Source organism: Nilaparvata lugens, chromosome 1, assembly GCF_014356525.2.
Source record: "Nilaparvata lugens isolate BPH chromosome 1, ASM1435652v1, whole genome shotgun sequence".
NCBI lineage: Eukaryota > Metazoa > Arthropoda > Insecta > Hemiptera > Delphacidae > Nilaparvata > Nilaparvata lugens.
Window position 1 is genome coordinate 18,095,960 of NC_052504.1, and position 15,509 is coordinate 18,111,468.

Below are 15,509 nucleotides of genomic sequence, written 5' to 3' on the forward strand. Positions count from 1 at the left end.
TGAATGAATGGTATATGAAGAATAGAAAAGAAGAGTTGCATAAGACAATTATATTCTGGTGTCGGTGATGACTATTCACCACAATAGACAATACATTATTGCACGGTCACTTAATTTTGAAATTCAACAAAAAAAATAGAAAAATAATACTTAATTTTCAAACTACCAAATACTAAAACAACAAGTACGACATTAGACCATAATTGCTTGAAAAATGTTGTTTAATTTAGATCTGCGCTTCAATTTGATAGAAGGTTCTTAAAAAGAAACATTGATAGAGGGTAAAAAGAAACATTATTCGGTAAAATTCAAAACCCGAATAGAGATAAAATTTAATTTCAATAGAAGGATACTGGAGAATGTTTTGCTTGTATTCTCTAGTCAGAAAACTCATAGAATGTTCAGTTAATTCATTAGGGTAGAAGTAGGTTTCTTTAGAATGCATACTGGTGGTTTGTGCCTAAATCACTGCAATATACATTCGGTCGGTTGTTCAACTAACTGTGCTTGGGAGAGACTAAACAACGAACATTACAGCCTGATGGCAACATTCAATCTGATCCTCTGCTAGCATTTACTGTGATGAGTTCCCTCGCTTTATATTTTCCAAGTTCTTTTTGAAGGATAATACGAGGGAATATGAAAGAGTGAACGAGTGAGAGAGACGGAGAATTCGTAACAAAGATTGAATACGCTTTTACTGAGATTGTCATGAGTCTTTCTTGGCTCATCTGCATCCATCAGTTTTTCTATGCCGTCCTTTCGCTAGTTCATTCACATTCAAATCTGAAAAGATTTCCTCACTCGAAAATTTCATTTTATTCTAGGTTGGAATGCGCGCTGTTTTGCAACAAGAATACAGAATAAATTTATTTGAAAAGTCAAAATTACGACTTCTGGATAGCAATATTTAAAACTTACAACTGAATATGAGTGGAAGCTGTATGGACTCAAGAACATATTGAATTGAAGAGGAAATGCATTCTATTATATTTATTTTTATTAATAATCATTACATTACATAAATTTTGGGAATAATCCTATTTGACAGGTAACTTGTCAGTACTAATACTATAATACATACAATCAAAATAATAAAATATTTATTCAGGTATCAAGTAGTGTCAAGTATCATTTAGGATGGTAATGATGTATATTATATATAAAAAAAAATCAATTTTCTTGTGAATAAAATTCTGTGATTGCGTATAGGCTTTTCTCTAATAACATTTTTTTGACTGCCTGTTTGAATAGAATGACTGATTCAACGTTTCGAATGTCTGTTGGCAGCCTATTATAGAGTCTCATTCCTAAATAAATTGAGATTTTTCAAAAGCTACATTTCTATGAATTGGAAATGCAATAATATTTATATTTCGAGTATTAGTATTCGATTATTAGTATTTATATTCATTTAGTAAAATCAATTGTTTAATAGATTCTTAAGCTGGATTCTCAAACAACAGTGGCAGTGAATAGTGAAAATATAATTCCCATAAAATCGAATGGGATTACTCATATTCGCTCAGCCGGGCTAAATAGCAATTCGTATATTTTCACTGTCACTGTCATGTGGGAATTAAAATATTACAGTGATAACTCTGATAAAATGAAACAGATATAAGTATTGAGCTAAAATAAAATACCATTATATCAATAATTTTATTGAGCTCCTACTCATAGACAACACTTTTTCAATTTTAAATTTAATACTCTACTTCACATTACATTTGATACTAGATTATAGGTTATGTTATCAATTTGATCAATCTCATTCATACAAAAACAAAAATCCTTATTGTAACTCAACTTCCACTCATAAGGTGCGTACAGATATACGCGCCGCGAACATGAGCAATTCACTTTAAATCAGCTGACTATATCTGTATTTTTACAGAAACGGTAAGATACAGATATAAAAAGCTTGGCATCAGCTGATTGGAAGTGAATTGCTCATGTTCGCGGCGCGTAAATCTGTACGCACCTATACAAATCAACCGGGCATTATATGCTCTGAACTTTATCCTGTGGTGAAGTATAGCAGGACTCGTGCAATTTTATTGACCGAGCGAAGTGAGGTCTAAGATTCAAGTCGACGGTTTGGCATTTCTCTTAATGTTTAAATGTTTGAATGTTTGAATGTTTATATGTTGCGCATTTACGGCGAAACGCGGTAATAGATTTTCATGAAATTTGACAGGTATGTTCCTTTTTAAATTGCGTGTCGACGTATATACAAGGTTTTTGGAAATTTTACATTTCAAGGATAATATAAAAGGAAAAAGGAGCCTCCTTCATACGCCGATATTAGAGTAAAAATCAGACCATAGAATATTATTCATCATAAATCAGCTGTCGAGAGGATTATAAATCGCATGCCATGACGCATGCAATTCAATATCTCAATGTAACTTGGTAAAACATCAGCAGCTGTGTAGACTATAAATAGCATGCCTCATTAAATGCAATTTTTATGCATCCTAATTTTTATTAAAAAATAGGATGCAAAGAACTTATAACAGCTTGTCTGGGCGTCTAGATGACTTCTGGTTTTCTCGCGCCAAATTCCGGAAAGCGTTATATGATAATTAAATCTTGTGTAAGCATGATCTGATCAAATAAATAGTTGGTGTATCAGTGTGGATGTGCATGTGATGTGCATGGTTTGGGACGTCGTTCAGTTATAAATTTTATTATTTATTCTATTGATAAAATATTTGTTCATTATTTGTTATTATATTCTTCAATTTTTATAATTTTTGGAAATTTGGAATTTGTTTTATTTTTACTTTTTTCATAAGTATTTGAAATCTTTGTATTTTTCATTTTTGAATTAGGTGGTATTTTTGCTGTTTGTATTATTTGTTATTGTATAAGTTCGTATTGTTTTTATCATTATTTTTCTTTTTTCTTTTTGTATATGTACAATTTTTATTGTTAAGGAAACATATTTGGGGAAACCCGTTGTCTCCATTGTGAATAAATAAATAAATGAACTAGATTGAGTGCAATAACGCATGTAATTAATAACTAAAATAACATAGTATTGTTTCTCGAATTTTCTCTGCTTTGAACTTGGGCTGTCCTATTGCCAGTATGTCTTGAAGGAGATTAGCTTTTGATTAGCATTTTTGATACACCAACCTCAACAGCCATTAGCCGTTTTCACACCGATATCTCGCCGACAAGACATACAGACAGGATTTACTCTGATAAGTATAAGAGGATGCTGCGGTTTATAACTGCGCGAGGTCTACAGTTCACAGAACTACTAGTGTAAACCAATTTTAATCAATTTATGTAACATTAATTTTCAATCAATTTTATGTAACATCATTCCACCATGTAAAAAACTATTGATTGGAATAATTAACGACAGTTCTAGATCAATGTATTGTAACACCCTAGCGCGCTAGCTGATTTGCAACACTTTTTGCAATGAGTCGTACTCACAAATTATTCTGATAACGAAATGAATATGTTGGAATGCAACACATTTGCCACAGTAATATTGAAAATGCCTATCGAAGTATCGGAGCTTGATGACTCATTGTTCATTGATTTTTTACAAATTATGGATTCAAATAAGAAAGCGAAATCTCTGCAATACTTTGGATTAATTTTAAATACTGCGAATCTTTGTATACTTCAAAAAATTGATCCCGAAAGCTAAAATCATGACCGAGAGAATAATAGGATGATATAGAAATCATACAAACATTCTATATAGTGTATGTCATTGATTTATGGTATGGTAAATGTTTCGGCTTCAGGAATGGTTTGGGGACACGAGAGGCTCTTTTTGCTCTTAACGTAATTTTGCAGCGATGCCTGGATGTAAATCAGCCAGTATTTGCATGTTTTATCGATTATAACAAGGCGTTTGATAAGGTGCAACATAACAAGCTACTAGATATTCTCAAAGAAATGCAATTGGATGCTCGTGACTACCGCCTGATAAGGAACCTGTATTATAACCAAAAGGCCACAGTACGGGTGCAATCTGAGTTGAGTGAAGAGCTGGAAATCAAACGAGGGGTTCGTCAGGGCTGTGTGCTTTCACCACTCCTTTTCAACATTTATTCCGAAAGAATCATCAGCAAGGCCCTAGAAGATGAGACTGGAGGTATAAGAGTTAATGGCACACCTATCAACAACCTAAGGTATGCGGATGACACTGTACTGCTGGCAGAAAATATGGAAGATCTCCAGAGGATGCTGAACAGTGTCATTACTGCAAGTAAAGAAGGTGGTTTGAGTCTAAATTCTAAAAAGACAAAGTACATGGTAATCACCAAAGACCAACCTCCTATCGGGGATCTATTCGCTGAAGGAATCCGTTTGGAGCGGGTGGATTCCTACACGTACCTTGGGACACGGGTAACTTCCAATGCTGATAACTGCTCAGAACTCAGAATAAGAATAGAGAAAGCACGTTCCACATTTATCAGGATCAAGAATTTACTGACATCAAAAGACATCAAGCTTGAATTACGAATGCGTCTCCTTAAATGTTTCGTGTTTCCTGTACTATTATATGGTGTGGAAGCATGGACATTGAATAGATGGGGTGAGAAGAAAATACAAGCCTTTGAGATGTGGACCTATCGCAGAATGCTGAGAATCTCATACACCGATCATGTTACAAATGAAGAGGTTCTGAGGAGAATGGGTAAGAAACTGCAACTCATTGGTGAAATCAAGGAGCGCAAATTAAGGTACCTGGGTCACATAATGAGAGGTCACAAGTATGGAATATTGCACCTCATTATGCAAGGCAAAATAACAGGTAGGAGGTCAGTGGGGCGAAGAAGGATATCTTGGTTGCGCAATTTAAGGGATTGGTTCAATTGCACCTCAAATGAACTTTTCAAGTCAGCTGTAAGCAGGGTGAAAATTGCCATCATGATAGCCAACCTCCGCCATGGAGACGGCACATGCAGAAGAAGAAATGTTTCAAATTATTTTCAACCAATACTGAATACTGAACTAATCTCCTAAATCATTAGGACATTCATAGGTCAAGTTGAATAGCAATGATAACCGCTGAATAGATTATATGATTTTGTTCCAGAACGGTTTGAACTACACTCATGATAACTTCACGAGAATTATAGCCTTTATTTTCCTGTGACCAACAGTTCAGAAAAATAGTTTGACAAATATTTGTCAGTTTGCAAAATACCTACGGTAACTGTCTTTTAAAATTGAGTGAATCAAAGGACAAGAAACCTACTCAGTTGAGGATTTTTAAACTAATTAAGATAGAAAATTTGAAAAAATGTAAGATGAATATTTGTTGCTAATTAAACTCACCTATTGGAAACATCCTCAATGCTGACAGATTTGGGGGTCGCAGTATGCAACTGCGTTGTAGAAGCATGTAGAGACTCCTGAACAGCTGAAAATGAGAAACGAATCTGTCAGTACAACTATAAATGATTATCTGGAAATCGTATTTAAGGATAAACATACTTAATTTTGCAGTGAATTGGCTGTAATATTCTATACCACGTGATGACTATGTAGCTGGTTTATACCTTGTAAAACTATATTGAATACAAATAAATGTAGAGTGGCGTTGACAAACTTTGTGATGGATTGACCAAGCGGTCTTGTATTGAAATAAAATAAGCGAAGTTCGCTCGGAATTCCTGTTGGTTGAGTTACCTGAATAAAGATTGAGATTGATATTTACAGAAAATTATATTTCTACTCCTCTTATTCCACTCCAAAAATTCTTAACAGATTGCATGGTATAGAAATGAGTAATCTATGAATTTCTACATGAAATGTTGAAGTGAACTGGAGTAAATATATCAATAATGAATAACCCATTAATGAATGAAAAGGGATTAGTAATTCACAATCAGATGAGATAGTTTGATTATTCATTTTTGAATCATCTATCACCAATCAACATTCAATTCAATTAAAGTTCATTTATTGCCAATTAGAATATTCAAAACATACTACAAACTCTTTATAATATGACATATCATTGAAAATATAATAAAATAAACATAATTACTCATACATATACTTGAATAAAATTAAAAGAAATGAAATATAAAACCTAGGCATCACCAGCAAAAAGAAAATTTTTACCCGCTGGTGAGAGTTGCAAAACAGTAAAAGAAAAACATAATATTTCGAAATAATGCAGAAAGTTACATTATCATGAATAATCCATTATTTACAAAGTTTCCTATTTGGAGACTTGTTGAATAAATAGGCCTAGATTATTGATTCAATATTTTATCATAAATTTGAACAACTTGAAAAGATTTTAAAAATTTTGTTAACAGAAAAATAAACTAACATAATCCCGACAACTGTATTAGAATTAGTATAGTTCTGATTTGATCGTTCATATTTGATTTATTGAAATCACAATATTCAACTACAACCATGGACAGGAGAGTTGATCCGTGGGTCGATTTATCGCTTCCACTGAATAATTACGCTATTATGCGTAGAAATAACATTTGATCATCCTGTTTTGTATCCAGCTATTTGAAACAACCAGCCAGCATGCCGTAATTTTATAATTAGGTATACATCAGCCAGGCATGCACAGTTGGCTTTCTTCTAGCTCAGCCCGCCCCCGCACCGAACAAATAGAGATCAACTCTCCAGTCCACGACTATAGAGTTTGCTATAGGCTTTGCTATCTAATATTACATAAATTATTCTATATCATCATTCACAGGGAATTATATTTTTCCTTTCTTATTCCTCTCCAAAAATTCCAAACATATTGCAAAGAGAAGAGAAAATTGAGAGGAGAAGATTTAGTTTAGAGCACTGTTTTTAATGCAACAATTTTTTCTAAAGAAGAGAAGAAGTACAATATTTTGTTGTAGGGTTGAAGAGGGAGGATTAGATGAATACTAATGATGTTTTAACCGCAAGCTCATCAAAGTTGAGAGGAAAGGGCTCACTAAGCAAGCTGTGGTCAGACAAGAGGTCACAAAGCTGCATTGTTCGGAGGCATAGATGATGGATTAAACGGAACCTGGTGAGAGAGCTACTTCACAAGAATTCCGAGCTATTGATGAGAAATATATAACAGAATTGAACTATCCCGAGATCACGATGTCACTCATCAAATTATTTCCGAGATGTGCACTAAGATTTTTCATTTTTGACTTTAAATTATGAACATAACCGCTAGACTGCTTTTACTATTTTGAATTAGGAATAAAAACAGTTTTGGGCAAGTTGGTTCATCACCAAATTATGTAATTAATTATTATCAATAAATAAATTAATAAATGAATGAATGTGAAAATTTACTACATATTCGTATGTGTACAATCAAGACTATAATATAATCACGTGTCTATAAATTGTATCAAGTCTATTTCATGAAGTCAATTCTATCAAAAATGTCAATGTCGATTAGATACTGGTCTGCTTGAAAATAAGGGAATATAAAAATTAAAGAATTCCAAAAAATAATAGAACGATAAATTTTCAAATTTGATATATTCAATTGGTTGGTTTATGAAATCTAATTTCAGAGCTACAATTTTAAAATGTGTTGATTCAACATAATACAATTCTCAAGGTTTTATTGTATCTGATTTTCAATAAATAGTTACCTATTCAGTATTTTTCCATATCATCTAAATGAAATATTTATTGTATTAATTATTTCTTCATATGTGAAAATGTTGATTGATTAATCTTATTCAGATTATAGTCACAAGCTCTAAACGGAGACGTCAGTTGAAGAGGCGAGCATGATTGGGTGTGTCTCCACAATTACTGTCTAACTGATAAAGTGAGCCTACTTCAATTCTGTGAATTCTATAATTTTTTTTTTTAATCATATTTTATCATCCTACAAAAACAGAGCCATATTTGAGTGGTCGACTTCATTCTATATTGAGAATAGAATAAAATTTAGTCGTTTTCTAACGGACTAACTTAGGTTGGAATTTTTGAATTGAGTTTTCAAGTTTATTTCATTTTATAATGATGGGAAAGGACATTTTTAAATAAACAACGGGTGTTACTGATACAGATCACCCATTCTATTGAATAGAATATATTCCAAGTTGCCTCAAAGGCCAGAAAATGAACTTTAGATCAGTTCATTCTTCTGACATATGGGCTGGTGGAGTAGCTTTGATTTTAAATTTAACATAATGATTGGGTTTCGGATGGTTTTCGCAACTAATTCTCACAACAAATTAGAAGAGAATACATATTTTTGAGAAGATTGTGAGTAAACACATCAAACTTGAAGATACAGATTTGTTTGGAGATCTAGATGATGAAGATACAAATTTTTGAGAAGATTGTGATTAAACACATAAAACTTGAACTGTTATCAGAGTTTAAATGAAAACTCAGATAATCTAGTGGGCCTAAAGCTGGGTTTTCGTTTGAGCGTAAATGCCGTCGTCGACCACGACAGGGAGAGAATTTCAGATTGGGTAGATTTCAATTTGACTACATAACCTAAAAGATTATGTTCAATTATGTTTTAATGGGGCAGGTTGAGCTTATACTTTTTATACTTTTAAATGGCAATATGTTGATATAATTAGAAATTTTTAATCTTTTGATAATGATGACAAATAATGGAAAGTTATTTGATCAGCTGTTTTAACACACTTGAAATTTGGACACTATGAATGTCATCAATGCTTGTCGTCGTCGACTGCGGAAATTTACGCACAAACGGAAATGTAACTCAACTTGAGAATAATACTTACAAGGCTGAGGACTCGTTGAAACATCGGGCATTGGGGGAGGTGGAGGTAGATAAGCCAACGCATCAGGCTTGCCAACCACCAGGATGACACTTTCGTGCGTTGCCTTCAGTGTCTCTACCGCCTCTTCATGGGTTACATTCTCTAAATTCTTCGCACCTTTCTGCAAAAAAAAATTGAAATAGTTTATTATTAATGAGAAACTTCAAAATAAACTATTAATGATAGTATGAGACACTGGTTCAGAAATTCCAAAAATAATACAGTATTCATCGAGCACAATAATATTATGATTTTATTATTATGAACACTGACTTTATTATGATTTTTAAAGTATCGTCTAAACTGATGAATGAGCTGAAGAATGGTTCCACATAAAATCAATCGGCAAATATTCTGTTAGTTGTGGCAAATTGATTAGTATCAATAGCATCATGCGTCACACACATATTATGCACATAATATTTTCAAGATTTTGAATTTCTTCGATAAGTTACAAATGAGGTACCAGCGAGCATCAATAATGTAAACCTCCATATTCTCTACAATTCACAGTTGAATTCATATCGTTTACCCAAACATTTCGGTCTTTGACATCATATTAGATATTTTCACATGTCAACTTTTATAGAATCGCAGTGTATAGGTTACTTGGTCCCATGAGCTAAAAATGATCAAAAATCTGCTACCTATTTATTTATACAATTATGCAAACGACTCAGTGGTTTCTCTCAAACAATCAGTTGAGATCATAAGCCATGATGATAAATCGCAATATTTGTATAAGTATTGCTCACTCCATTTTTATTTCAAGATGAATGAAAAGAAGCAATAAATCAATTTCAATTTTCAACCACTATATTCCAAATTGCGCACACCCTTCAATAAATCATACGATATATTTGTGATTCGGAGACGGAATAATCATCCATACATTATCGCTCTTGCATATTCATGAGTTATGATTATAATTCAAGTGTAATCATGCATGTTCCACATATCCATCAAACGGGGCAATAATCATCAGAACAGCATGATTATTACAGTTTGCGATCGCTGTTGAGCTTGAAGAGATAAGTTATTTCAATCTGTTTTTTTTAAATTTGGTATTTTAATTTAGCCTACTCGAAATTATACACATGATAAATGAATAATGCTTTTGTGAATATTAAGATAGTACTCACCGTAGTATTCCTAACAGCTATTAACTTGTCTCCAACTTGCAATTGACCATCTATTTGAGCAGCTCCTCCATCCATTATCTTAGTCACATATATTCCATTGTCGCCAGGAATGTGTTGATTCCCAATACCTCCAGCAATACTGAAGCCAAGGCCTTTCGGTCCCTTAAGTAACTCTATTTCATGTATGGCCATGTTTTGGATACCATGTGTTTTTCTTCTTACAAACTGAAAAAAATTCAAAACATTTATTACTGATTTTCAATATTCTCTCTTGATAGCTATACAGATAGTCAAATAGTTAGTATAGTATGAATACATGATAAAAATTAAGAAAAACTTCACGAATGTAGTAGTATTAATAGAGCTAGTTTGCAATCATTTCCTTAGAACGATACTTCCAAGGTAATGTTGCAGCAAAACAATATTAAGGTAGCTGACATGCCAAGCCTTGCCCCAAAGGTAGGCTTTGGATAATAATATGGAAATGGAACAATTTCTGATAATAATACGGAAATGGATTAATTTCTATCTACATTCTTCACCACGAGGTTCAAATGTTCTCAAACAAAATGTTTAATTAACCCACAAAACCGTCTACTTCAATCTTCACAAGAAATTCAAAAGAGATGGTATTATTTAGAACAAGCAAAAATAAACAATTCTGTAGTTCATTGTTATACAAAGGATTCCACATAGAAGAATTGTATACGCAAAAAGCTCAGACAAAGCTGGAAAAATGAGGTCTTAACTTTGTTAATTAAAATAAATGGACGATACATTAATTAAATGTTGAGATTAGAGAAGGAGAGTCCAAAGGAAAGGATAAATGAGAATACATTATCTTCTTAATAAGTTTCAGCAGAAAATGTAACCTGAATTAAGATTAGGTTGATGAATCAAGAATTTAATTTTTCCCAAATACAGTATATTAAATATTTGATTTACTTCTGTATTTTTAATTTATTCCAGCTGGCTGCTTGATAGTTTGATTATTTTCTTTGCCCGGATTTAGCCGATCAAGTCATTGTGAAGTTGAAAGGGTATTAGTGATTCTATAAAGTAAAGCATTACTTCAAATGTATTACGACTTGATCTTTCAAAACTCGACAGTAATATCAAGGTATCAATCAGCATGCTAAGATGAAGATGGAAGTCAGTTTAATCAGAGACTAGATTTATTTTCAAGGGATGAAGGGACAATACTATTAAAAAGGATTTATAATTATCATCTACTATAACTAACGAATAATGAGAATAATTAATTAATTTTAAAAACAAAGAAATGGAATTGCTTTTCAGCCAAATCATCTTTAATATTTTCAGTTATAGGCGCGCCGAATAATCCTTGCCCATCAAATAGGGAATAGTGAAATGGTGCAGAATTTAATGTAAGCCTCATTATGATCCATCTGCTAATTGCAGCAGTCTCATTTCAGCAGCTCTGCAAATGACATTCTCGACCAGACTTCACTCCAATCAAAATGAGAACTTTCTCCTTCATTAAGATAATGAACCTGCTAGGCACATTTTTCTTGCAACAAAAAACCTAAATTGTCAAATCCTACTCTTTTGACACCATCTCTACGCTTGGAGAAATATTGCGATTTTATGTAATGGATGAAGCTTGAGTGCAAGCTTATCATAACATGCAGTTTCAAAGGCAGCTTTGAATGCACTTCTGGAGACTGGAGACACTTTCTCTGGGTCGATAATAGCTGATTCTAAAGACTAAAAATGCAAGCTGCATTGTCTCGATTCTGGACTCTTTTTTGAACTGTAATGCAAAAGGATGGGAGAGCTTCAATTGGAACGCATCTTTCACTAATGTATTAGGGAATACAGAGTAGACAATCTCACTTCCTTTTTAAAATATACAGTAATTTAAAAAATCAAGTACAAAACATGAATATTAACCAATACTAGGATCTAACCTTGGAATGATTATGTGAAATGCAAACTAACATTATAACTTCTAAAGCAGTCTCATCATAAGAAACAAAACTATTAGACATTAAACCAAACAAAGAAAGAAAATAACGAAGGGTTTACAAAGTAAATTTCAAGAGTATAATCATAAGAAATAACAAAGTGATAATTTTCAGTATTTATTTCTAAACCGTATGAAGCCTATAACCTTCTTCATCGTTTTTTTTTTCAATTATACAGTATAATTTTCAACTTATCTACAAAGATTATCCTGAATCCAATATCGCTTAAATTGTTGAAACTGGATGAATTATTAATGATTATTTGGCTAAGCATATTTCATGGCACTCTATTGGAGGCTTTACTCTATTTGAATCGCTTTTAAAAGAAAGTGGACGTTAATTCCGCTAATTTCGGCGAGTTTCAGATATGAAAAAAAAAACATTAACACTTTTAGCAAAGTTTTATTTTTACAGTAATCGGTTATCATTGCAGTGAATAATACTAAAATCCACAGAGAGATCGAAAAGTCACGCACATCAATGCGTTCAATAGGTTCATTCAAATGTGCCTGATTTTTCGATCTCTCTGTATTTAATGGAGGTTTTATTTATAAATTTCCCGTTTTTTAGGGAAAACTCTAATTATCCTAATATTTGATTACATTATCGAATGGGTCCGGTCCCAAGTTATTGAGATAATTGGGAGGTCTACTGTATATTATACATATTATTATCAACATAATTCATCGCCTCACAAATCAAAACCTCCCCACCTACTCGAATTTACGACAGGCATTATCCTTGAAGTTGGTATGAATACTTTATGACTTTAATTTCCAAAATTCTACTCGAAAAAGTCAGTTATTTTACCAATTTGACTTTGTTGCCGGCGTTCTTGAGCGCGTCGACGGCGGCCGAGTGGGGCACATCGACGACGGACACCTCGTTGACCTTGAGGATGACGTCGTTGACCTTGAGCCGCTTGCCGGCCGCCGCGGCGCCGCCCGGGATCAGCTTGGTGATGAAGATGGACGAGTCGTCGCCGATGTGCGGGTTGTCGGTGCCGCCGGCTATGCTGAAGCCCAGGCCCGGCGCACTGCGCTCCAGCACTATCTCCTCGTACTCCCATTCTCCCTCTCCGTTTACCTGCAATCAACAGAACCGCAAAACTCAGCTATCTTTTTCTGTAGAAAGTCTTTTAATACTGGACAAATAGCATAGGATGTACATGGTGTTTCCAAACTCCCTACCAATATTCTAGAACAATGGCCCATATGAATAAAACTAGAGCAAATTCTCATGAGCAAGAGCATGGAGCATAAGGTTTTGCTCATGAGCAAATGTAGAAGCAAAAGCATTTTGCACAAATAAAAATATAATTCAAGTGACATACTCAATTCAAACATATTCAAGTGACTTGAAAATGGCATTAATGTCCGAAACATGTTGTGACAAACTAATTTAAAAGGGCACTGAGATTTATATCTTTATTTGAACTTTTTTGTATTCTGGAATATGATGAAATACATTATGCTGTGAATTACATGTGCGTTTATGCTACTAAAAAGAGTCAGAAAAACTTCTAAGGCCCGGTTGCACAACAGCCGGTTAAGTTTTAACCGTGATTAATTTTACGAGAACCAATCACAGAAGGCGTTTTTGAAAAGACGGCTTCTCTGATTGGTTCTCGTGGAATTAATCACGGTTAAAATTTAACCGGCTGTTGTGCAACCGGCACTTAGCAATTTATTTTTGTACTGAAATACGAAAAACAAAATTCCCCTTAGATTCTCTCAATACGATTGATTTGACTACTAGTGAGAATGATTCGCCATCTTCTGTGAGGAAAGTCAATTTCTACCACCAGTTAGGCTTGTCGTAAATTGAGAAGCGATGCGACGTGACATGACATGCCGTGAGTCTTCTAGTTGAGTTAATATCTTATTATATTATGATCATCTATAATCATCTATAATATACTAAATATAAGAATTGGCTATACACGTACGAGATAGGAAATTCATAAATGACGCATCATCACGTCTGAAATACTGGACTGATTAAATCGAAATTTTGCATATAATGTATATTCTTAATTTATCGAGGATGGTTATGGGCCTACTTTAAATCCTTCAAGATTTCAGTAGGTCGAGTTTGCAGTTTGTCAATTTTTTAAATAAACACTTGCGGAGCACAGGTTAACTGCTAATGTTCACATTGAGACAAAACTAGCAGATGCTAACACTCTAATATGATGATATATGATATAAAATGATCTAGCAGACTGCGTCGCATCGTGTATTATGATAGACTGTGACAACATCTCAATTTGCGACAAGGCTTACAGGTATCTGAGAATTTCTGAAACAGTAAACAGTGAAGCTCGAGTGGAGAAATTGAGGCGAGTGGAAATTATTAAGTTTGCTGCTTGGAAGATAATAGCGCGCAAAAGCCGATTACTCGAAACTTATAATTCGAAGGGCCGTGCTCGAGACCACTCGGGATGAATAAGGGCATTTATACAACTGTCTCCGAAACAATTTGATGCCATCGGAAACGAAAGTCTTTAAAAACGAGTTGTTCTGCTTGTAGGAATTAATGACATTAGCGAGTTGGATGCACAATTCCAACAAATGAGTTGTACCACTAGAACTTGGCCTGTAATAATAAATCACGAGGCTTTGAATTCTTCATTTCAATTCCCCCACCTCTCCACCATCACTGGCACCAGTGGCAGAACAATAATTTCTCAACCAGACCTCGCAGGTAGACTCACTTGGAATTTAATTACGACAATAAACCAGCCAGAAATTAATTTGATCCTTCAAATTGCACGATCATTATTTTTTCACAGGTTCTTGAGATTGAGTGTCTGGCCAGTCATTAGTAAGTCAAAGTACTTTTATTCAATTATTTTACTCGCGTCATTGGATTTCTCTTTCAAGTATGTGATCATTATGTTTATAGAAAAGTGTTATATGGAGTGTATAACAATGCTATATTTTTTCAAGTTATTCAATAAGAGAAAAAGACTCTCAGCACGGAAGAAGGAAACCATTCCTTAAGGAATTTATTATTAATATTAAGGATTTATTATTAATATAAAGGATTAAATTAAGGGAGGAAGAAGGGAACCATTTAGTGTTCTCTACGCCGTGCTCTCAGCAAGCTTATAAAAAGTAAAAGTAAATTCGTATGGCTTTTGGTAGTGGAAAGTCCCTTGCGGGAAGCAAGCTTATGCTGAGAGTCTAGTTGCTAGAGTGTAGCCAAGGATAGTATATACCTACTAGTAGTTCTGTGAACAGTGGACTCCACGCAGTATTCTCATTCACAAGTACCTGATGTCACCTGTTTTAAATGTTAACAAACTCAGTTCACGTTTGAATTTGTATTCCATATGATATAATTCATCCAGTTCCGTGATAATCTTTCTATCTGATGAAAATTAATTTTTACAATCAATAATATTATAATTTCTCCAGCATTATTCAGTTTATTTGTTTATTTTTAATCACCCATTAAATTAGTTTTTTCGAATGTGAGAATATTGATACTGATGGGCACGCATAATAATACCATGACTGCAAAACAAAATATTGAAACCAAAGACCTTAAAGCTGCGATTAGACCAAAATTATTAACAATATGTTTATAACTCCATTCTTATAGAT

The 15,509-nt window shown here is 33.6% G+C and overlaps 1 protein-coding gene across 18 annotated transcripts in view; it reads right to left on the bottom strand.

Moving 5' to 3' along the window:
* The window catches only part of LOC111052229 (disks large 1 tumor suppressor protein), a 748,988-nt gene that overhangs the window by 62,248 nt on the left and 671,231 nt on the right, over nucleotides 1–15,509 (bottom strand). For all 18 annotated transcript variants that reach the window (XM_039432558.1, XM_039432554.1, XM_039432544.1 and 15 more), the window contains 4 exons: nucleotides 12,709–12,984; nucleotides 9,911–10,135; nucleotides 8,730–8,889; nucleotides 5,317–5,401 (listed from right to left, as the gene is read on the bottom strand). In XM_039432558.1, the coding sequence (XP_039288492.1) occupies nucleotides 5,317–5,401; nucleotides 8,730–8,889; nucleotides 9,911–10,135; nucleotides 12,709–12,984 (746 nt within the window). The remainder of the gene's footprint in view (nucleotides 1–5,316; nucleotides 5,402–8,729; nucleotides 8,890–9,910; nucleotides 10,136–12,708; nucleotides 12,985–15,509) is intronic.